Source organism: Phaenicophaeus curvirostris, chromosome 28 (assembly GCF_032191515.1).
Source record: "Phaenicophaeus curvirostris isolate KB17595 chromosome 28, BPBGC_Pcur_1.0, whole genome shotgun sequence".
In the NCBI taxonomy this organism is placed as follows: domain Eukaryota; kingdom Metazoa; phylum Chordata; class Aves; order Cuculiformes; family Cuculidae; genus Phaenicophaeus; species Phaenicophaeus curvirostris.
Window position 1 is genome coordinate 1,088,799 of NC_091419.1, and position 19,323 is coordinate 1,108,121.

The window sequence follows — 19,323 nt, forward strand, 5'->3', positions numbered from 1 at the left end:
GTTTTTGTGCAGGGTGAGAACGAATCAGTAGGGAAGTGTTTGGCAGCTCATGCAGCGTTCACTGCCCAGACATCCATTCCCTGTTTTCTCCAGGTCAGCAGAGAATCAGGAACTGCCACCGCCATGCTCTTGGCAGAGAGCAGCACGTGTACCGCTTTTAAGTGGTTTGCATGTCCCCAGTGGTACACCACAGTTTGGGAACCCCTGGTATAGTATCATTATATTTCTACAATCACCTGACCTCACAGTTTTAGAAAATACATAAAAGCAAGGGAGCAAATTGTGACTTTTACCTTAACTTTCACATTTCCTGACCATTTCCTGATTTTAGTGCTTAGCTGTGCAACCTTGATATTGCATTGAAATAGTCTGAAGATTTGAATTTCTAGGATGGAGACCAGAGGTAGAATAAAGGGGAATTAGAGATGTGGTTTAAAGGAGAAAAGAAAATAATACAAAGCAAGACATAAAAAGGAGAGGTTTTTTTGCTTTGTATTATGTGTGAAAACTGCTGGAGTGCTGTGCAGGGGGCAAAGCTCAGGTAGAGTGGGAAGGGGAATGTAAAAATCCAGTTGAGTAGAAACGGAGAAGGTTTCCTCCTATGAAGTTCATGTAAAATTAATAAGAAGAAAACAGTGAATGAATACTGAAACTGTGTTCTTAAGTGTGCTTTGCTATTTCAGTGTTTGGAAGCTGCTACAGTGTGAATATCTACATAACCAGTATTAAAGAATAAAACCCCAAGATGTAACTTCTGCAGCCAGAAACGTGGGGGCACCTCAGCTCCCAAGAGCTGTCTGAGGGGGTGCCACCATTTCCAGCCTGTAGCTGGGAGCGTGTATCCCTGGGGTGTGTTTAGTTGCCTGCTGATGCTGGGACTGTTTGCTGTCCCCACTACCCTACAGCGGGTCAGGGAGTGGGGTTTATTCTGTTCCACTAGAAATGAGATGTAGATCAGTGCACATGATCCCTTACTCCTAAAAACCAAACACACAGCCCTTCCTCCCCCAAGTTCCCAACATGCTACTTCAGAGGCAAAAAAAGTAGGATATGGGATGCAAACTCCTTTAGAGGAGATGCCTGGGGATGGCTTGCTCGGCTGGGGCCTCTGGGGAGGTGTTGCCTGTTCCTTGCACCCAAGCAGTTCTGCCCTGATGCCATGAGCACTCCTAACAGCCTTGTTGAGTTTGAGATCAATCCAGGTCCCCAGTGAAGGTGATCACGGAACTAATAGTTGCCTTGCAACTGTTCTGTTGCCTGCCTATTGCTAAGGATAGTTCCCTATTGGAATACTTAACTGTTTTTCCCTGGCAGCTCTCAATTTGATTGTCAATGTGAATGGGGAAACGTTTCTTTCTGACGGTTTTGATGTCCATGTAGAATATATTCATTCTCAGTTGCTTCCCATTCAAGTTAACTTGCTGAATTGAATTGAACTTTTACATGCAATGTTGTGCTTTTTATTTGCTAGGTTCTCTCCTATGGGTGTAGATCACATGAGTGGGCTTTCTGGTGTAAATGTTCCAGGAAACGCATCTTCTGGCTGGTGTATCTTCATCTACAACCTTGGTCAAGATGCTGATGAGGGAATCCTATGGCAGATGTTTGGCCCCTTTGGTGCGGTTACCAATGTGAAAGTTATTCGAGATTTCAACACCAACAAGTGCAAAGGGTTTGGTTTTGTGACCATGACAAACTATGAAGAAGCTGCAATGGCCATAGCAAGTCTTAACGGCTACCGCCTGGGGGACAAAATCTTACAGGTTTCCTTCAAAACCAACAAGTCCCACAAATAACTTGCTCGTGCTTTTTGTATGGAATAGATAATGGAGTGACAGAAGTTGAAACATTTTTGTTAGTGTAAAACTCATTTTGCGCCAATTTTCACAAGTGTTTGTCTTTAGTCTAAATGAGAAGTGAAAAAGGTTTTATATTCTGGGATGCAACTGACATGTTCAAATGTTTGAAATCCCACAATGTTAGACCAATTTTAAGTTCCTTTAAGTTATTTCATTTAAACCATATTAAAAATCCCCTGAAATCTTGAGCAGATTGAATTAACCAGACCCTCTGGATGGTGGTAAAATTGAAGCATGCTTTCACTTATGAGACTCGCATTTGTTCCATTGAATGTTGTCTGCAAAAACTGGAATTTGCTGAAAAATATCAGGCTGAGTTAATTAATTTCCTTGGGTTTTTTTTGTTGTTTTTCCTCCCCTAACCTTCTCTACCCCAGCCTTGGTAGTATGGAAGAAAAGTTGAGAAATACTAATGTTTTAGTTGCCAGTGAATTGTTTGCTCAGTTAATATTCATTATTGCATTTGTAGTTGAGGATGAGGCTTTCTAAAGGCAAGGTCTTGTAAGTAGTAGCATGCCAGCATAACTTTAACACCATTGAGGAGGTAAGTTAAGCTGCACACCCAGCAGTGGCCGAGCTGTCAAATTGGAAGGTTTTAGAAACATTACTTTTTAAGCCCACTTTCTGATAGGAACGGACCAAAGAGTTTCAAAGAAACTCCGGGAAGATTTCAGAGTCAAAATGAAACTCCAAAAAGAGAGCGTGAATATGTGTCGCTACTTTCTCAAACCGAAGCTCTTCTGTCCAAATATTTAATGCATGGTGCACTACTTACTGGTACATTATAAAGCAGCAAGATACTTATTCATTGTCAAAGATCCTTCTAGTTTGGATTCCTCTGGTAGCTCTGTTTTGTAAAGGCAAACCAGTTATAAACATTTGAGCATTGTATTTCTCGCATCCCTTCTAATGAGTGCTAGATTTTTCTATTTTAATAGGATTTTGTTTTGACAACTAGCTTTACTTATGGAACACTCAGCAGAAAAGTACTTACTACTTGCAAGTTAGATATTAACAGAAACCCCCTTTGATTTGTAGATTTAAAGATGAATCCCCCGAGTTTTCTGCAGACTGCCTTGAAACTTTGAGTTGTTCTGTTTCTGTTAATTTTCTTTTGCTTTTTTGTGTTTTTTGTTTGTTTTTACTTTTGCATTTAAGAACATTAAATTTGATTTTGTTTTGCTCAAATTTTGTTTTGTTTTTTATTTTCTGTTATTTTTTTGCTAATTATTTGCACACAGTGTCCAGCTTTCCGAGTGTTGCTTTCAGAACTGCAGTTCCTCTCTAGACGCTCTCAGTCGCTCCTTTGACAGATGAGTCCAAGGATAAGGGTTGAACCAAAAGCACTGCAGTAAATCTGTCGCAGAGAAGCTGTCGCACAGCGGGTGTAGCCCTGCAGGTGTTCCTTGCTAGGAAGCCCAACAAGGATTTCTCCATTAGGTGAAGGCAGCGTGTGGTTACCATGTGCAAACAGAGGCTGGCCTGGACAACATCCAGGTCCAGTGTTTGTGTTCAGTTGCCCCAGGGCAGAGCAAGGGTGGAAATGGGGAGAGTGGTAGTTTTGTCGTCTCCTTTTCTTGGGTGAAACTCTCAGTCCCAAAGTTTATTTTCCAACAGCAGAGGCCGTTCCATGCTGCCTGCTCGTACTGCTCCATCCTTAGCTGGCTTTGCCATGTATTTGCAGTAGTTTCTCCTTGTCCTGCAATGAGATCTGTGGTCTTGCACAGCCCAGAGAAGTCTGCATCAGTGTCCCTGCACACTGCGGCTGCAGCACGGCGGAGCTGCCTGCACGTCTCCATCAACCACCTTCAGCCCTGCCTGGGAAATGCCACTGCGGGTGTTCCTGGAGCTGCTTGTGGCCTATAAAAAGCTGTGTAGCTAGGCCTTGGCATAGCAAGCAGCCTTCCACTGTTTTTGAGCTCGTGTGCTGTGAATGTCAGTGGGATTTTTGCTGTGAATACGTGCAGCCTTGCTTTTCCCACTCATCGTGTTCACTCTGGCATCTTGTGAGAAGCACAGTCGTCTGTAGAACGATGGCTGTGACAATGCAAACAACCAACTCCCACCCCATAAAGTGTGTTCCCACTGTCTGTTCTGGAGTCTGTTCCAGATTTCTCCATCATTTTCTCATCATTTATCACCTCAATGAATACTTACCTTCTGTGCACAAGGAGATAATTCAGAAGCATTCAGGGGATTTCTCCCAAGGTAAAACTCTAGAGAAGTCCTTTCACAGTGTCCCATCACCTGTTATCCTCGCACTGTCCTGCTGTACAGGAGTTGGGTCTGCAGTCATTTCCAATTTCCCATCATTCTCTCTTACCTTAATTAATTAATACAAGATTAATTTTCACACTGAATGGGGGTTGCTGTTTTATCACAGCATTTCAATGTGGTTCAGACTTGCAATGAATGACACCCTATAAATATAACTTTGCATCCATAGTCACTCTGGGCGTGCTGGCCACGGCTCAGCGGCACACGGATGGGAGCTCTCTAGCTGCCACTTCTAAAACTCTTCCTGGAGGCTTTTTGGCATCATTGTCATCTGACTGCTTTCCTATTTTTCCATCTCTTATTCTTTGCTAAACAAAAAGACAGTGCAGGATATTGTTTCTCTTTTAGGGAACACCTGGTCCAGGCTTCCTTTGATAGTTGCTCTGAAAACAGTTGCTGGGCAATTTCTGTGCACAAGGCACTGCTGCTTGAGTTGGGAAAAGTGCTATTCAGATACCGAGAGCTGCCACCAGAAGTGCGTGGTCTGCGCCATTCTAACAGTTGATAAATGCTTAGCATAAAGAGCTGATGTCAAGAAAAAGTGGTGAATATATCCTTGGTGCTTTTGGTCCTAAACATCTCATGCATTCAGCTAGTAAAGTCCAAAAGGAAGCTTCTGGAAGTGGAAACTAAATTCTGACAAGAAGGAATGTAGCGACAACTTTCCTACCCAAAAGGAATCAGCGGTTGCCTTCCACTCCATGTCATCCAGCATTTCCTCCTTTGGAGCTCTCCCTTGAGCGTACCTGTTTGAAGAGAGGTTTGGGTTTTTAATCCTCAGGAAGTTTAGAACAACTGTGGATGTGTTCTGATTTTTTATCCTTTAAATAGAGGAAAGAGAGATGTCTCTGTCAGGTGATGCTCTGCCTCTGTGCTTACAGGATCTTTGTAAACCAGAGGCTGTTCTCAAACCAGAGGTGTCTCGTGTCTCTGCTGAGGCGCAGCAAGCTGAGTGAGGTAGAGAAGACTTGAAAGTCCTGGTTGCTGGATTAGAATGTGATGATCAGATTTTCAAGATGTGGATTTCATGGTCCACACTGGAGATGTGCCATAGGGAACAGCTGTCATGGGAATGCTTTGGGATGCAGAGCACCTGCAGGTGCTTTTGCAGCATTGTGTACGATTCCTGATGAAAACACAGTTATGGCCATGCTGCTATTGCAGGGTCTCATGTCTTGGGACAGGGCCCGGGTTTTTGTTACAGGACTTCCGAAGGGTTCAACCTGGCTTTCGGGAACCTGCAATTTGGGCGACACCTTTGCCTTTTTACTTCTTTCATCAAACGGACAAATGTGGGGACAAGATGAGAAGTTTATCTGCCTGTGTTTAAAAACAAAAGGGGAGAGAAAGCTTTTTCATCCATCTCCGTATGGCCAGGGTAGTTCATCTCAGAGCTGAAGCTCGGCCGACTGGGAACACCAATGGCAAGACCAGCGATGCTGCTGTCGGGCTTCTGGGCTTCCTTTTCAAATGGGAGTGTTTGCTGTGTGTCCAGAACTCGCTCGTTTTCACAAAGACGGAGCTTGTCTGTAAGTGAACGCTTAGCACTCCAGCAGCAACTGGCCTTTGTTTCTGTAGCTTCTTCCCGTGCTGAGTCACTCTGGATTTGCACTTCTGGCTATGAGCCATCTCGTTGGGAAGCAGCCTGCAAACCAGGCCCCCTTGAACCTGGCCTCTGTGGCAATTTGCGTTGTTGCTTTTAGCTTTAGAGTCACTTTGGTTTAGCTCAGTATTTCTTTCAAAAGGGAAGCTCTGCTGCCCTTTCTTGGTACCTCTCTCTCCGTCACTCTCTTTATGCACTTGTTGTACCTGGCACTCCAGGAGGGCTCTCAGCAAGGCAAGGCACGGCTTTGAAATACGCTCATGTGGGACTGCTTCCAAAACTGCACATGAGCAGTCGTCTTCCTTTGCAGGACTGGAGTTTCACTCTAAAAAAGAGACAATGCCTAGTTAAGAGCAAAACTGTCTTGGTTGTGGTTGAAAGCCACCTCTCAACTTCCCTGAAGATGTTCTGGGCTTGACTTGTGTTGTACAGAATTAAAAAAATAAATAAGGTTTTCTTAGGATGTTAAAAAAAAAAAAAAGTTTTGTCAAACTTAAAATTCCTTGAAGGCTTTATCCAGACTTGGTCTTTTCAGTCTGCTGATTTATTAACAAGTTTTTACTCCTGCTCAGTAACTTGTATTTGCTTCCCAGATTTCCACTATGAATGAATTCACCCCTGTGCAGAAAGCCAGCCTGAGCACAGTTTAAGCCTCCTGTTAACCATGTGCAGGTAGGGAAATCACACAGGAAATACCAAAAGGAAACCTCTCCTGTTGCTGTGTGCTCTGTGCAAACTGGCAGAGGCAAGTGCAGCTCCTTCAGAGGAGATCACAGCATCACAAAGGCTATAAACATGAGTGGAATCAAAATAGCTTAGCATGTTTAGTTCTCTTGTGATCCCGATTTAGACAGTATCTGCATACTAAGGGATTGAATTGAGTTTGTTCTTCAAGCTACGTCACCTTAAAGGTTGGTTTCCTTGGGATGGTGTGCTCCCCTCTTCCATGTAGAGGGAGGGGAGCTGCACCAGTGCACTTAGTGTTGCCTTCTGTGCCGAGCTTGTGCCAATCCCTTTGCTTCTGCGCTAGATCTGGGGCTGAGAAGGACTTGAGGATCCATCTGTTAGGGTGGAGGACAAGTCAGGAAGCACCACTGTTCAGAACAGCGTCCCGTAGTAGTGTGTCCCCACAGCTTCTTCCTTCCCTTTGGTTGGTTATAGTTTTTCAGTCTATCTGTGTCACAGTAACATGAAAACCTCTGGGAATGCAGAGACATGCAAGTCACTGAAGCAGGAGTCTTGCTGTGGTTAGATGTGGTTGCTCCGTTTGATCGGATGACCAAAGGGTGTCCGCATGGAGGGGGTACCTGGTTTGTAGGGGCATCGACCATTGTAGTGATGGTGTTTATACAAAGCAATTCAAAATCTTAAAAAAAAAAATATATAGCTACGTTTATAGAATGTTCAGCAGTGAAACCAAACCAATGAAATGACTGTAAGGGTGATCCGTTATCTGGAATGTTCAGCTTGGGACATGAGCGGTCCTTGAGGTCCTCAAGCATTGATTATAATATAATTTTATGTTGCTTTAATGTTCTGGGTGAGGTCAATAAAGTAGAGATTCTTCAAATATTTCAGGTGAGGTTTTTTTCAGTCTATTCCGAACTGCAATAATGAAAGTTCCTGTTTGGAGCTTTCATAGTTACATGTGCTTTTTAAAAACAAACTTGGGAGGGCACCCCCATGCTTTTGTAACGAAATAAACAGCTCTTATAGTAAAATAAACTGTTTATTGACATTAGGTCCTTTGACCTGTGAAATGTTAGAGTTTGCGGGAGGTTTTTAACAATCAGCTTTTTGTGAACTGACGGTGATCCCATGGTTCAATCCCAAATCAAATACCGAGCAATCTATCCCGATGCCTCTGGCACAAGGTTCCTCTCTTTCTGACTCACATGAGGAGGAAATGTCCCCTCTGTAACCCCATCAGCGAAGCATCTTATTGTAACGTGTCTGTTTTTAGGCTCCTAAGAATAGCTTTAGGGGGAAGTGACCAAATCCACATTAAGCATAAGAGAACTCGGCTCCCATCGAGCTCCCTTAGTGGAGCCGCACTTGGTTTTGTCAAGAGCTGAATTTCCCACCCCAGGCACTTTAATCTCTGGAGTTGAAGCAGAGTCTGTGCCCTAGGCCAGTTCCTCTGAGGTCACTGTGCACTTCTCACTGTCGGGCCTTGGCACAATAGAGCTGATAAATGCGGAGATCAAAAAGCTAGTGTTTATTTTCTATATTTATCGAACTTATGGATTTCTACTTATTAATGTAAAAAGTGCAGGGTTCATAAAAAGAGTCACATCGGCCTCCCCCGCGCTGGTACCTGCATACGGGCACCTGTGTGCCGGGCTGCTTCTCCTGGCAGCGGCAGGACCGAAAATTGCAGCTCCTTTCTAGAGCTGGTGGCTGCTCGTAGGTCGATCGGAGTACAGCATCGGTTTGGAGTTGCTTTTTGTAGTAGTCTCATGTAGGAAAACCAAACCCAACTTTAAGCGTTGCTTTCTCCTCCTGCATGATTTCAAATCTGGTCGAAGCCTCTCTGCTCTCTAAAGCAAAGCACGGCCCCAGCGAGTGCTTTGACTTCAGGTCCCAGCTGTGTTCTCTTCGGGCTCGGCTGGTCTAGCTTACAAGGAGTAAAATGATGACAGGGGTTGAACTGGAAATGTTTTCCTGTTGCGTGGAATTTTCACCACTTGTATTCTTTTTGTGGTGGTGATGGTAGAACTGAGCCCTCCAGTGTGTGCTGTTGTGCACACGGAGTAAAACCTCTATTGCTGGACCCTTGTTCCTTGGTTTTACACGTTTTTGAGCACTGTTTCAGTGGTTTCAGCTGAACTTTTTCACTTGACCATTGAGAAGAAAATTACTTGAGACACTGGAAACTTAAGTTGGGATAAACCTTTATTTGAGCACTAATTTTGAATAACGCTGTACTTCTGGTCCTTATTGATTTCATTTCCCTTAACTTGTGTAATCTTTTGTTTATAATTATTCTGTTTGTGGGACAGAAGGTTTTATCAACTGTTTTCCATACTGTACAGTATATGGTTAAACATTTTGTATATTTAGTGTGTTTTTAAGTTATTGATTTGTTTTATATCAAATAATTTATTTTTCAGGTACCATTTTCATTTAAACTTTGTTTTTACATGGGTTTATTTTAAATAAAGTATGACACTGCTTTCCAAATGTCTAAAATGAAGTTGAATCCTATTGTGTTATTTTGAGACTACTTCTGTAAATTGACTTATTTTAGAAATAACGGCAAGATTGTACCAGGTTCACCCTTGGGTTGTGCTTCACTTGGAGTGCTTGGAAATTTTCTGCAATGATTTTTGAGCAATTTGAAAAATGGGAATTTTCATATTGAAACAGTTGCAAGATTTGTTGTCTGAAGCAGCAGTTTTGTAGAATCCTGTGGATGGAATGATCAGCATTGTTTTCTATGTGGTATTTTCAAAATTAAATGAAACAACGCCTGGATATTTTGCGCTGGTGTTAATACTTAAATGCAATTAATTACTTGTCAGTAGAGCAAAGGAGTTCTGTACTTTGCCACATGTTCATTGCTGGTTTCGTTGAGTGCTTGTTTGGAATGCACTTTTGATGTTTTTAAACGATCCATGCTGAAAGGCGATGTATTTCAAAATAGAATCAGGCTTTTACTTGTTCATATTTTGTCTTTTTTTCCTGCAGGAATTGGATGATTATTGTGCAATTTGGAATTTGACTTTATTTTCAGAAGAATCTGAACTGTTTTCATGCACGGCTGGCGGAGCCTGCTCCACTGGAGATTTTGTAACCTGTAACCCTAATAGAAAGATGGAATTAAAAGGTGGCACATGATTTCCTTCTTATTTTTCAGGAAAAAAAAGTTGTTCTCTCCATCTTATGTTGTTTATCCTGATTAAACCAAACCCAAAGCCCAGTTGCACTGTTCCTCAGTGTTTTGACACTGTTGAAGAGAGCTCTTGAGAACAAGGAACCTGTCAGCTGTCAGGCCAGGAAGGGCTCTCCAGCTCCTGTGGTCTGGAGGTAGCTCAGAAACCAGGCAGATGCCCGGCGAGGTGGCTGCGGGGAGGTTGTGTGGGTGACCTGAAGGAATGCTTGGGAAGCCGGGTCCTGTCAGTCAGAGTTAACCCTCATGGGCTCTGGGCAGACCGTGTGTTTTGCCCTTTTTCACCAATGCATTTTTAAAGTCTGATGAATTGAAGTCGCCTCCTGATGAGTTTCAGGAGGTCCGTGCTGCGTTCCTTGGTCGCAGATGTCCATCTCTCTTAGCCAGGCTAAGCACCTGGGTTCTGATTTGGGACCTGGGTTCTGATTTTCCTCTTATCTTAGTATCTTACCTGTGAAAAGGGATGTAAAATAAGAAAAAAAAAGCAGTGTTTTTTTGTATGTCAACAAGGAACAGAGGGTGATGCTGCATCAGCTCAGGCAGCTCCATGCAGTGCAAAACTAGATTTCCAGTTGGCTTTCCTTGCTGTGAGAATTGCTCAGTCCAGCGCTGTTCACCAGGTTGGAATTATTCTTTGTGCGAAATTAGTAAAGAACAGAAATGGGTATTTTCTGTTACTACTGTATAACAACAGATTGTTGAACGTGTTGTAACTGGGAAGGCTCACTCACCAGTGTGGAATTTCAGACCTTTCCTGGATTTTCCTTTGGATGGAGCTGGGGCAGCTTCTGCCTTCTGCCTCCCACCTGATGTCAGTCCTATGTCATACACTTAGCACAGGTTTGTTCTCACCACCATTGTATTTTCCAGGTTTTTCTTCTATGAAAAATTACATGGAAAACACGCGTTAACCCCAAAAAGCTTAATCCCAGCACATGTTCCTGTACAGGACAAGCCCCACACAGAAATGGCTGGTTGTCCAAAAGGAACCCAAAAAATCAAGTCTAGATCCAATGACTCCCAGGTGGAATTTCTGGATTTGCAGAATTCCCCATAGACTCCCTGGCTTTTCCCCTACTTGCTCGACTGGAGGCACTGTTGGGGTATCCTGCTGTTAAAAATCGCTCCCTTCATTCCCAGAATAGAAGGGGTGTAGAAGGAGGGGTGTGAGGGGGAAGGTGTTAACCTGCTCTGGTTCTCACTGCTACGTCAGAAAACAAAATGGAAGAAACATCCTCCCATCTGTGTATTTTCGTCTGTATCTCATATCTTTATGAAAAAAGGGAACATGGAAAAATATTGGGATAAGGAATGTCCTCTGGGTCACTTTAGTGGTGTGTTTAGCCCAGGGTTTTGTCTCCGGCAGTGGCAGGAGAGAAGCTATTTACGGAAAGCACACGGACCCTGGCCAGCATCCCTTCTCCATTCCCCTCGTGCTTCCCCAGCCCACAGAGTAGCTGGATATCAGAGGGGGCCTGCTTATTCCCATATCGTCCCCTTTGCTTTGGCTTCTTGGTTGATCAAAGCTTTTTTTTTGTCTTCTGCTTTCATCTCTTGTTGGCAGCAGGAGACTGAAAGGAAAGACAGAATGTTTGGCGTAATGTTTCAGTGTGTGTTGTCTGTGCAGGGAAGTGAAGGTGAATGAACAGCCGTGGCTCACTCTGTGCTGTGACATGCTTCCTTTTCTGTGTAGAAGCAGTGAATTTAGCTAAAGGGAAATCTGATTCTGGTTTGTCAGAACACAGCTTCTATGACATCTTATTGATCATTTTTTTCTTCGTAACAAAACTAAGCAAAATTTGTCACAGTTAAGCTACAGATGTTCTTTGTTTGAATTGTAAGTATGGTGCCTAATGCTTTAACTATTGACCTTTTTGCAGCAGGTCACCTTTTCTCTGCAGAGCTGTAGCTGGAGCGCCTGTTAAAGAGCAAGTTCTTGACTTAAACTAGAGCTTACAAGGAAACTTCCCTGAGTTTAATAAAACTGAGTTTGGGGCTCCCTGGGTTCTCTCAGTGGGTATCAGCAGACCCCCTAAACTTGCTTTAACTGAAATTCTGTTTGAATGTGTTGGAACAGATTTACCGCAGGTCCAGCCCATGCATGCCGCAAAGAAAGGAGAGCAAAGCTGAAGTTGTTTGGCATAGGAGCAGTGTCAGTCAGTGTAAACAGTGCTGAGCTGCTTCCTTCAGTAGGCTCCCACTCAGGTACCATGGAAGGAGCGGGCACTCGGCTTTCAGGAGGTCAAGGCTGTGTTGCAGCCTATGAGTGGCTGTGGTAAGTGAACTTGTGTGCTTCTCTACAGTCATGGCACAAATGGGATTGGTCTTGGTCAAACCACACTTGCAAAATTTGGGAGGGAACACTTTTGTGACCGTTCATCCTGCATCACCTTTCTGTCCCGGACTGTTTCTTTTAGTTTGCGTCTCTGTAGAGGCACAGTGCACATCTATGCTTATCTGTGTGCATGCGCACACCTCATACCTGTGCATGTGTTGAAATGTGCATAGGCTGTATTTACAGATAGGTTGTTCAGAACACATGCATACAATTAACAAATACAGACAATAGTGCTGGGTATCTGCTGTCTATGCACATCTGTGCTGTTTCACTTGCCTACTCAATGTACAGTAATTTGTACAAAGATGTACATCCTTAAAAACCCAAGGTTATGAAAAAATAAGGTATTGTTAATAATGGCGCAGGAATGTGATGAGCAAGCTGTGGCAGTCTAAGAAAATGATTCTCTTCTGGGTAAAAATTTAACATCAATTTTTTCTACAGTTTCTCTTGCAATAACTCTAGCGAACAGCCACATCTATTTATTGTGCTTTTCTCAAAAGTGGCTCTGTAACGCGCAACATCACCGCTTTTCAGGGAGCACCTACTGTTCCATTCTCCCTGTGAGGCAAAGCACTGTCACTTCCTTGGGAGTCAGTGCCTTCTGAAATGATTTTGATTTTATTTTAAGCCATTTTTCTTATGTTTTTTTTTACTCTTTCTGTTTTTACCACGGACCTTAATGTTTTAATCCTTTCTTCCTGCAGGAATGGAGGAAGGAAGACAGGTCAGCTTCAAGGAAGACTGTGATTCTAGTGAAATGGCAGCAACTGACAGCATCTGCCATGGCACAGAGCCAGACGTTGCTCTTCCACCCGTGTCGCTGGATTCTGGGATAGACACCCTGGCTGCTTGTGCTAGCTTAGATAAACCATTCTGAAGCCTTGCCCGAGTGCTTCCTCTCTGAACAAGGCAAAGTTACAGTTTGAGGTACGACACACTGTGATGTCTTTGCCTTGTTCAGTTGCTCTGGCTTACATGGACCTGCTCCAGTTGTTTTATTCCTGAGCAGCAGTGTTTCCAGGGCTGTGATGGCTCTTAGGCAGCATTGTGGCTGTCCTCATTTGCATCTTATGTTAGCTTAACCACAGTAATCCTCAAAGGCAGCACAAGACAGAATCTTGTGAAGCTTTGTGCTTTCCTCCCAGCTTCAGCGTACAGCATGTTCAGCTGGGCAGGTCTGAGCCTCGCGTGTGTTGGGTTGCCCTTGGCCTTGAGGAAGGAATGTTTGCCCTCAGTTTGGCTTCTCCACCTTCATGTCACACATACTGACCTTACAAAAGAACAACTCTAATGCCCCCTGTGTAGAATCTGAGTTCCCTGGTCCTTTGTTGGTGTACATCATGGCTTTGAGTGAGGGAATCATGCAAGCTGGTCACCTCCAAGGAAGAATTAAAAAGGAAAAGGATGGGGTTTTTGTTGAATTGATGAGATTAAGGCAGCCTGACCTAATTTTTGCAATCCTCCCTCTGCAAAGGGTAGCTCGCTGACAGTCTCATAGCTGATGGGTGTTGAACAGAGCAAAAGGAAGGTGTCTGTGTAGGAGCGTTAGCGGCAGCGCTCCGTATCGGTGTGGGATAGGGAGCCGCTTGGGTGGGAGAGCCAAGCCATTTCACCCCTGTGCATGATCTCCTAAGCAAACTTCCTGTTGTACAAACCAAAGGAGGAAAAGAGGTGGGATGTGATGTCCTGATAAGAACAAGTGTGGGTTTTGTGCTTGGGAATGTTTTAATCCTTTGCAGTACACATCCAAGTGTGGGATCCTCTCGCCACCTGCCAGCGTGGCTGCTGCTGAAGCTGTGCTCTCAGCCAGGGCCTCTCCATCTCCTGCTCCTTATTGGAGCTGATGGAATGAGGAATTCCTTACAGTGGCTGCACTTGCACACTGTCAGCACTCATATCTGTGTGAAAGCTCAATGGGCTATTATCTCTCTAACAGACACAATATGATATGGCTTCAAAAATGCTTTTATATTACAAGAGAATTTTAGATATTCAGGTCCTAAAAAACATAAACAGTAATAATTGAATGTCATTGTAGACATAAAAAAGACTCTGAAGTTGCATTCTGGATATGATTTTAGGTGATGGTGTTGCAATAAATGCCTCAGTCTCCAGCATCTTATACCAGTCCTCCACCATCATCTTATTTGTGCAGATAAAACTGTTGGTAGGACTTATTTAAATGAAAGATAAGCCTCACTTGTATTTACTTTAAACCTGGATCCATTCTTGGATCTGTTTTCTATGCTTGGATCTGTTTTCCATGTAGTCTCACGGGGGTATAGATACCAGCGCTGCTGAAGGGACAGGTACAGAGTGGATCAATAGCTGAGTTCAGGGCTGCTTAAAGTGGTGCTGCCGGCAAAGTTGTACTCAAATGTGCTTGGAGTGCTTGGTGCCAGCTGTGTTACTCAGGGAAACCAGAGGAACCAGGGGAACTAGTAGGATGAAGAAGTTGATGTACGGGTGTGAGGGACAGGGGAGTTGCATCTTAGTCAAAACTGCTTTGTCATCTTCAGTCTCCGTTCCCAGCAAAAGCAAAACAAACTGCACTGGAAAAAAACCCAACCCAAAGTATTAAAGAAAAGTAAAGAGTAAATGGGGGAGAGGGAGTGCTGGTGAGCACCAAAAGAGACAGTAACAGATCATGAGATGGAATGGGGGGGACTTCATTTTCAGCTGGGGTGGGAATGTGGTGTTTGTGGCAAAGTGAGTGATTAAAGCAAGTATGACTACATGGAAGTAATGCTGGTGGATGGAAACAAGAGGAGATGGATGTGTCCTTCAGCCTATGTGCATCATTCGCACTGTGGTTCTGGTAGGAAATAGAAGAACTTGTCAGTGTTGATGAGATCTTGTGAGTGGAAATGGGCGTATAAGAGGTAGATGTGTGTTAGAGGCTGTGGTGCGGGCAGGTAAAGCCCTGTTAATCTGCGCTCTGTACGACGCGATATGTTTCAATGCACATCTCGCTCATGCCTTCAGAGCACTGAAGGGAGGCAGTGAGGGCTGCGGCAGCTCCTCCCCAGGGCTGGAGCCTGGTCCCACCAAGGCACAGCCTGACAAACTGCTGAAGCCTTACGTGAAATTTGTAATTACGTATTTAAAGATACAGCAGTTAGTTAAATAATTCAAATACATTTTGTCACAGATTGGTATGGATTTTATCACATTGGTTCAGTGGGTTTCTTTGATAAGTTCTTTATAAATGAGTACATTTTACAGCTAAATAAAATGCAGTACCTGCCATTCAGCTGGCACTGTGTAAAGAGAGTTATAGTGTAACCCTAACTAAACCTGGGTAATTAAAAATACAGTATTTTAAGGTTGAAATTGATTTACTGAAGACAGTGTCGGGGAAAGTAAAGCAGGAGGTTTTTGGCTGGTTTGCCAGCATTTCAGGGAGCATTTTCTGTATTCGTTCATGTTGGAACATCATTTATGTGCTATGAAATCTTCAGCTGGAAACTGCAGAGAGAGGCTTTGGCTCTTCCCTACTGAACTTCCCCCTCCCTAACCCTTCTCCCAGTTTTTTGTGAGAATGAGAAGTATAAATGCTCATGCACAGAGCGTGGGTCAGACATGGTGAAGAGAGCATCCAGACTCCACGTTCAGGAACCAAATGTATGGAACAATGAGCAATGATAACGTGGATGTGGGACATTTCTGTGAAGAGAAAGCATGGGGTGTAAATTGCTCAGGGCTCTGTAGGAGCAGGAGAGTCCATGTGATGAGTCAGATGGGCTCAGTCAAGTGCTTCGTAGCATCTCTGGACAGGACTGATGCTATCAAGAAGAGAAAATAACATGAGGGGATTCCATTGGCACCTTCTACATCTCACAGTGCTCTGTAGCCTTTGGTGAGGAGATGCATGAGCCTAGGAGCAGGGAAATGATTCTAGGACAGGATTTGCAATCTTTAATTGGTCTTGTCATGTGATCTTTTATAATGGAAGACTGTTGATGAGAACTTAGAAATCTTGATGCATCTGGCTGTTCAGGGTTTGTCACACGGGTGGCGTGGATGCAGGGAGGCTCAGAGTCGCCAGTTGGTAATGTCTCTCTTCCACACAGGCTGGAGTGAGCACCTGTAGAGAAGCTTTTTGGATGTCCTCTTCCCAGGGACAGTGCTTGATGGTGCTGTTGATCTCTTCTCACTTAGGAGGGAGTTAATTTTGAACTGAACCACCCTGCTTTTCTTCTTCTGACAGTGGACAGGTTCAGCACTTCAGTGGTTTTCCAGTTGGGGACGGGACACGAGTGAAGTGAGGGTGTCATATAGGTTGAGGAGGCAGTGAAATGAATGAATTGTGCACGCACAGAAACCTGTTGAACTGCCAGAATGTTCACCTTCGGCCAGCTCACACCTCTCTGAGATGAAGTCTGTGGGGGCCTTGCTGGGATTACAGAGCCAGCCAAGGGATTGTGCTCGCCACTGAACTGGTCTCCTTCTCAGAATTGCCTTTGTGAGGCTGAGTTCAAGAGCATGTTCCTAACTGAGTTGCAGGTTAAGAGCAGCTGGAGGCTGTGTTTGGTGAGGAACCAGAGGCTCACTCAGCTGCAGGATGTGTGCGGCTGCCTGGCAGTGTTGGGTGCTGTTCACGCAGCCCTGTACAGGCTCAGCCCCGCTTCCCCAGGACGAATTTTCTCTGCCCGGGCCTCCTTGCCACAGCTGTGTCTGTGAAGGTGTCTGAGCCTGGATTCACCATGGCAAACCAGGTCGTTGTTATGAGACTCTTTGTTTGGGCACCGGGACACTGGTGTTCCTTGTCCCCAGCCCCTGCCCGGTTCAGAGCAGTGGGGACTGCGTGGCGGTTGGGTGGCAGTGTCGTTTGGATGGCTTTGGCGGCAGCTGCAGCAGCCTCAAGACCTCCTGATTTGTTGCTGGTGGGGTTTATCTCCCTCCACTTGCTGTGATCCTAGCTAAAGCACTTTATTGCTATTTGATTATTGTAAGCCCAATGGCTATCACAGTTAATCTCTTTGTGTAGTGACGGTGATGGCAGTTGTAACTCCAGCTGTCGGCGTTCCAGACGCCTCAATATCTGTGCTCTTTGTAAAATAAAGGCTTTTTTTCAGCAGTGTGAAGGCTCTGCTGTTCCAGTTCCCCGTGCAGCTGCACCTGGTTATGCTAGCAAGAGTGTAAAAGAGATTAGAAAGAGTGTCCTGGGGCTTCGAGCACCCTGACCCAGTGGGATATGCCCCTGCCCACGGCAGGGGGGGTGGCACTGGATGGGCTTTGAGTTCCCTTCCAGCCCAAGCCACTCCATCATTCTGTGAAACTCAGGAAATTCAGAGCTTCACACTGAATCAAGGGTTAGTCTTTGATTGCATTGCTTCTATGAGAGACTGTCAAGATACCTGTTTTCGTAGCATACGGGTGCCTCTCTGTACTCTGCTTCTGTTTCCATCAGCCCCTCGCTCAGCTCCAGAAGCTGATGTTGTGATTGTGAAATCCTGGACTGCATAGCACAAGATTCAAGGGCTGGGCTGGGTGTTTAACATTTTTATTAAAACCAGAACCCAGGCAAATAAAGAAATAATCCAAGTTAGGAAGATATTACTTGTAAATTAAAAAGTGGAAGAATTTACCAGCTTGCAGAACTGAAATGCTGAGCACTCACTTTGTGCAGTTTGAGTAATTGTACACATTCGTAGATGAGTTTGGTTGGGGTTTTTTTGTTTGTTTTTTTGTTTTTTTTTACTTTGCATCACTTTAATTCCATTCTCAAGAGCTGTTGTTGTTACATGCTTAGGTCAGTGCCATCTGAGAGCTGTAAGCAAGGGGTTAACTAAAGGGTATGCTTCGGTTTTTATTCTGGTTAGTAGAGTACAGGGGAGCAGTGTTCTTTTTACACCAGTGAGCTGAAGCAGTGAAGTAATGACACCAGGCTCTTAGCATCTTAATTTTGCGTTTTCGACCAGGCTCTCCTCATGCAGTACAGGACGGGCTGCTTGATTCTGCTCATTTTTTCCTCCTCTGACCCATTCAATATTATCATCTGATCTTTTTTTCTGTCTTCCAGAGCTGGTGTGTGGGTTCATTGTTACATTCTCTTTAGTGCTTTGAACTGCATATTTTATTTCACGTGATGGCTGGTGATGAGGGTCACAAATTGTCGAAGAGGGAGGCTGGATCCAGATTATCGCACACTGCTAAGCAGGTGCATGCAGCACTGTGTACCAAACCTGTGCACATCCCATTCACAGCCCAGGTCTTCTGTGCACAGCAGCGGCAACCACCTCTTTGGTTTCTCCAATACCATCCTTACTGGCTGTTTGCTGTGATGGAGAGCAGCGCCCTGCAGCTCAGGCATGTGGACCTCACCAGTTCCACATGGGGATGTGCTGAAGAGAAGAAGTCAGCAGCCCAGAGCTTCTGCTTTGGTGTTGCGGGTTGAGAAACGAGAAGATCTTGGGAGAGATCTTCTGTTGGGATTTCTGGGAGGAGCCATGTGTTAGGGTGCTTTGACGAGGGGACAGGGAAAGAGGAAGGGGCCTGGCTGGTTTGTATCTGCCTGTTTGAGGGGGCTTTGCCCCTTTTTCTGTAAGCCTCATCTGGCACTGTGGAGGCAAGGGCTGGCAGGCTGAAAACACCCCAGTGTGGGTGCTGGAGAAGCTCAAGGAGTTCAGCTCTGAACAGTGTGGCTCAGGTGGTTGTGTCTGTTCTCTGATGCCCATCCATGTCACAACTGTGAGACCTAACCTGGCTCCTGGTGCTTTTGCTCAATCATGAAGTGAAGGGGAGTTTTTATGACTCTGGCTGCAGAAGTTGAAATGATTCATGTCCAATGTGTGGACAAACATAACCAGTTCTTTTGTGTTTTGTGTACCTGTCTGTAAAAGGGAGGGTGTAAATGAATACAAAGAGAGATTTCTGCTTTTGTAACTTTGGTTATGAGCGAGTGAGAAATTGTCACTTGCGAAGGATTTGTTTGAATATTTTATTTCCTACTTAAGACTTCAAGTATAGGAAATGCAGATGGGTGCTCAGGCTAGAAGAAAGCAGGGTCTTGAGGAGCAGCTGATAACAGAATGATGGATGACTGTATGCAGGTGTCCTCTCAGAAAGAATTGCCGATACACGAGCAGGAGAGACTCACAATGAAAGGTCAGGCCTGGTGTTTTCTGGGCATTAGGATGAGAATCGTGAGGAGCTTGGTCTGGCTAGAGCTGTGAAATCGGCAAGAGATGCCTCCCAGGCTGTGAGCGCAGAGAGCATTCCTGCTGTCCATCTCCAGTGACTGTGGCTTGTCAATAACTGGGATTTGGCATTCTGAGGGCAGACAAAAAGACAGCACAGTGGAGTTGGGGTGTAAATACAAGGCAGGATTCCTCAGGTGGGGGTCACG

The 19,323-nt window shown here is 44.6% G+C and overlaps 2 protein-coding genes across 3 annotated transcripts in view; one reads left to right on the plus strand and one right to left on the minus strand.

Annotated features, from left to right (window-relative positions):
• Positions 1 to 3,047, plus strand: part of ELAVL1 (ELAV like RNA binding protein 1) — a 42,873-nt gene extending 39,826 nt beyond the window's left edge. Inside the window, exon 6 of the mRNA XM_069878171.1 lies at positions 1,472 to 3,047. Within this exon, the coding sequence (XP_069734272.1) occupies positions 1,472 to 1,796 (325 nt within the window). The 3' untranslated portion in view covers positions 1,797 to 3,047. The remainder of the gene's footprint in view (positions 1 to 1,471) is intronic.
• Positions 1 to 19,323, minus strand: part of CD320 (CD320 molecule) — a 143,836-nt gene that overhangs the window by 49,369 nt on the left and 75,144 nt on the right. The window lies entirely within an intron of this gene.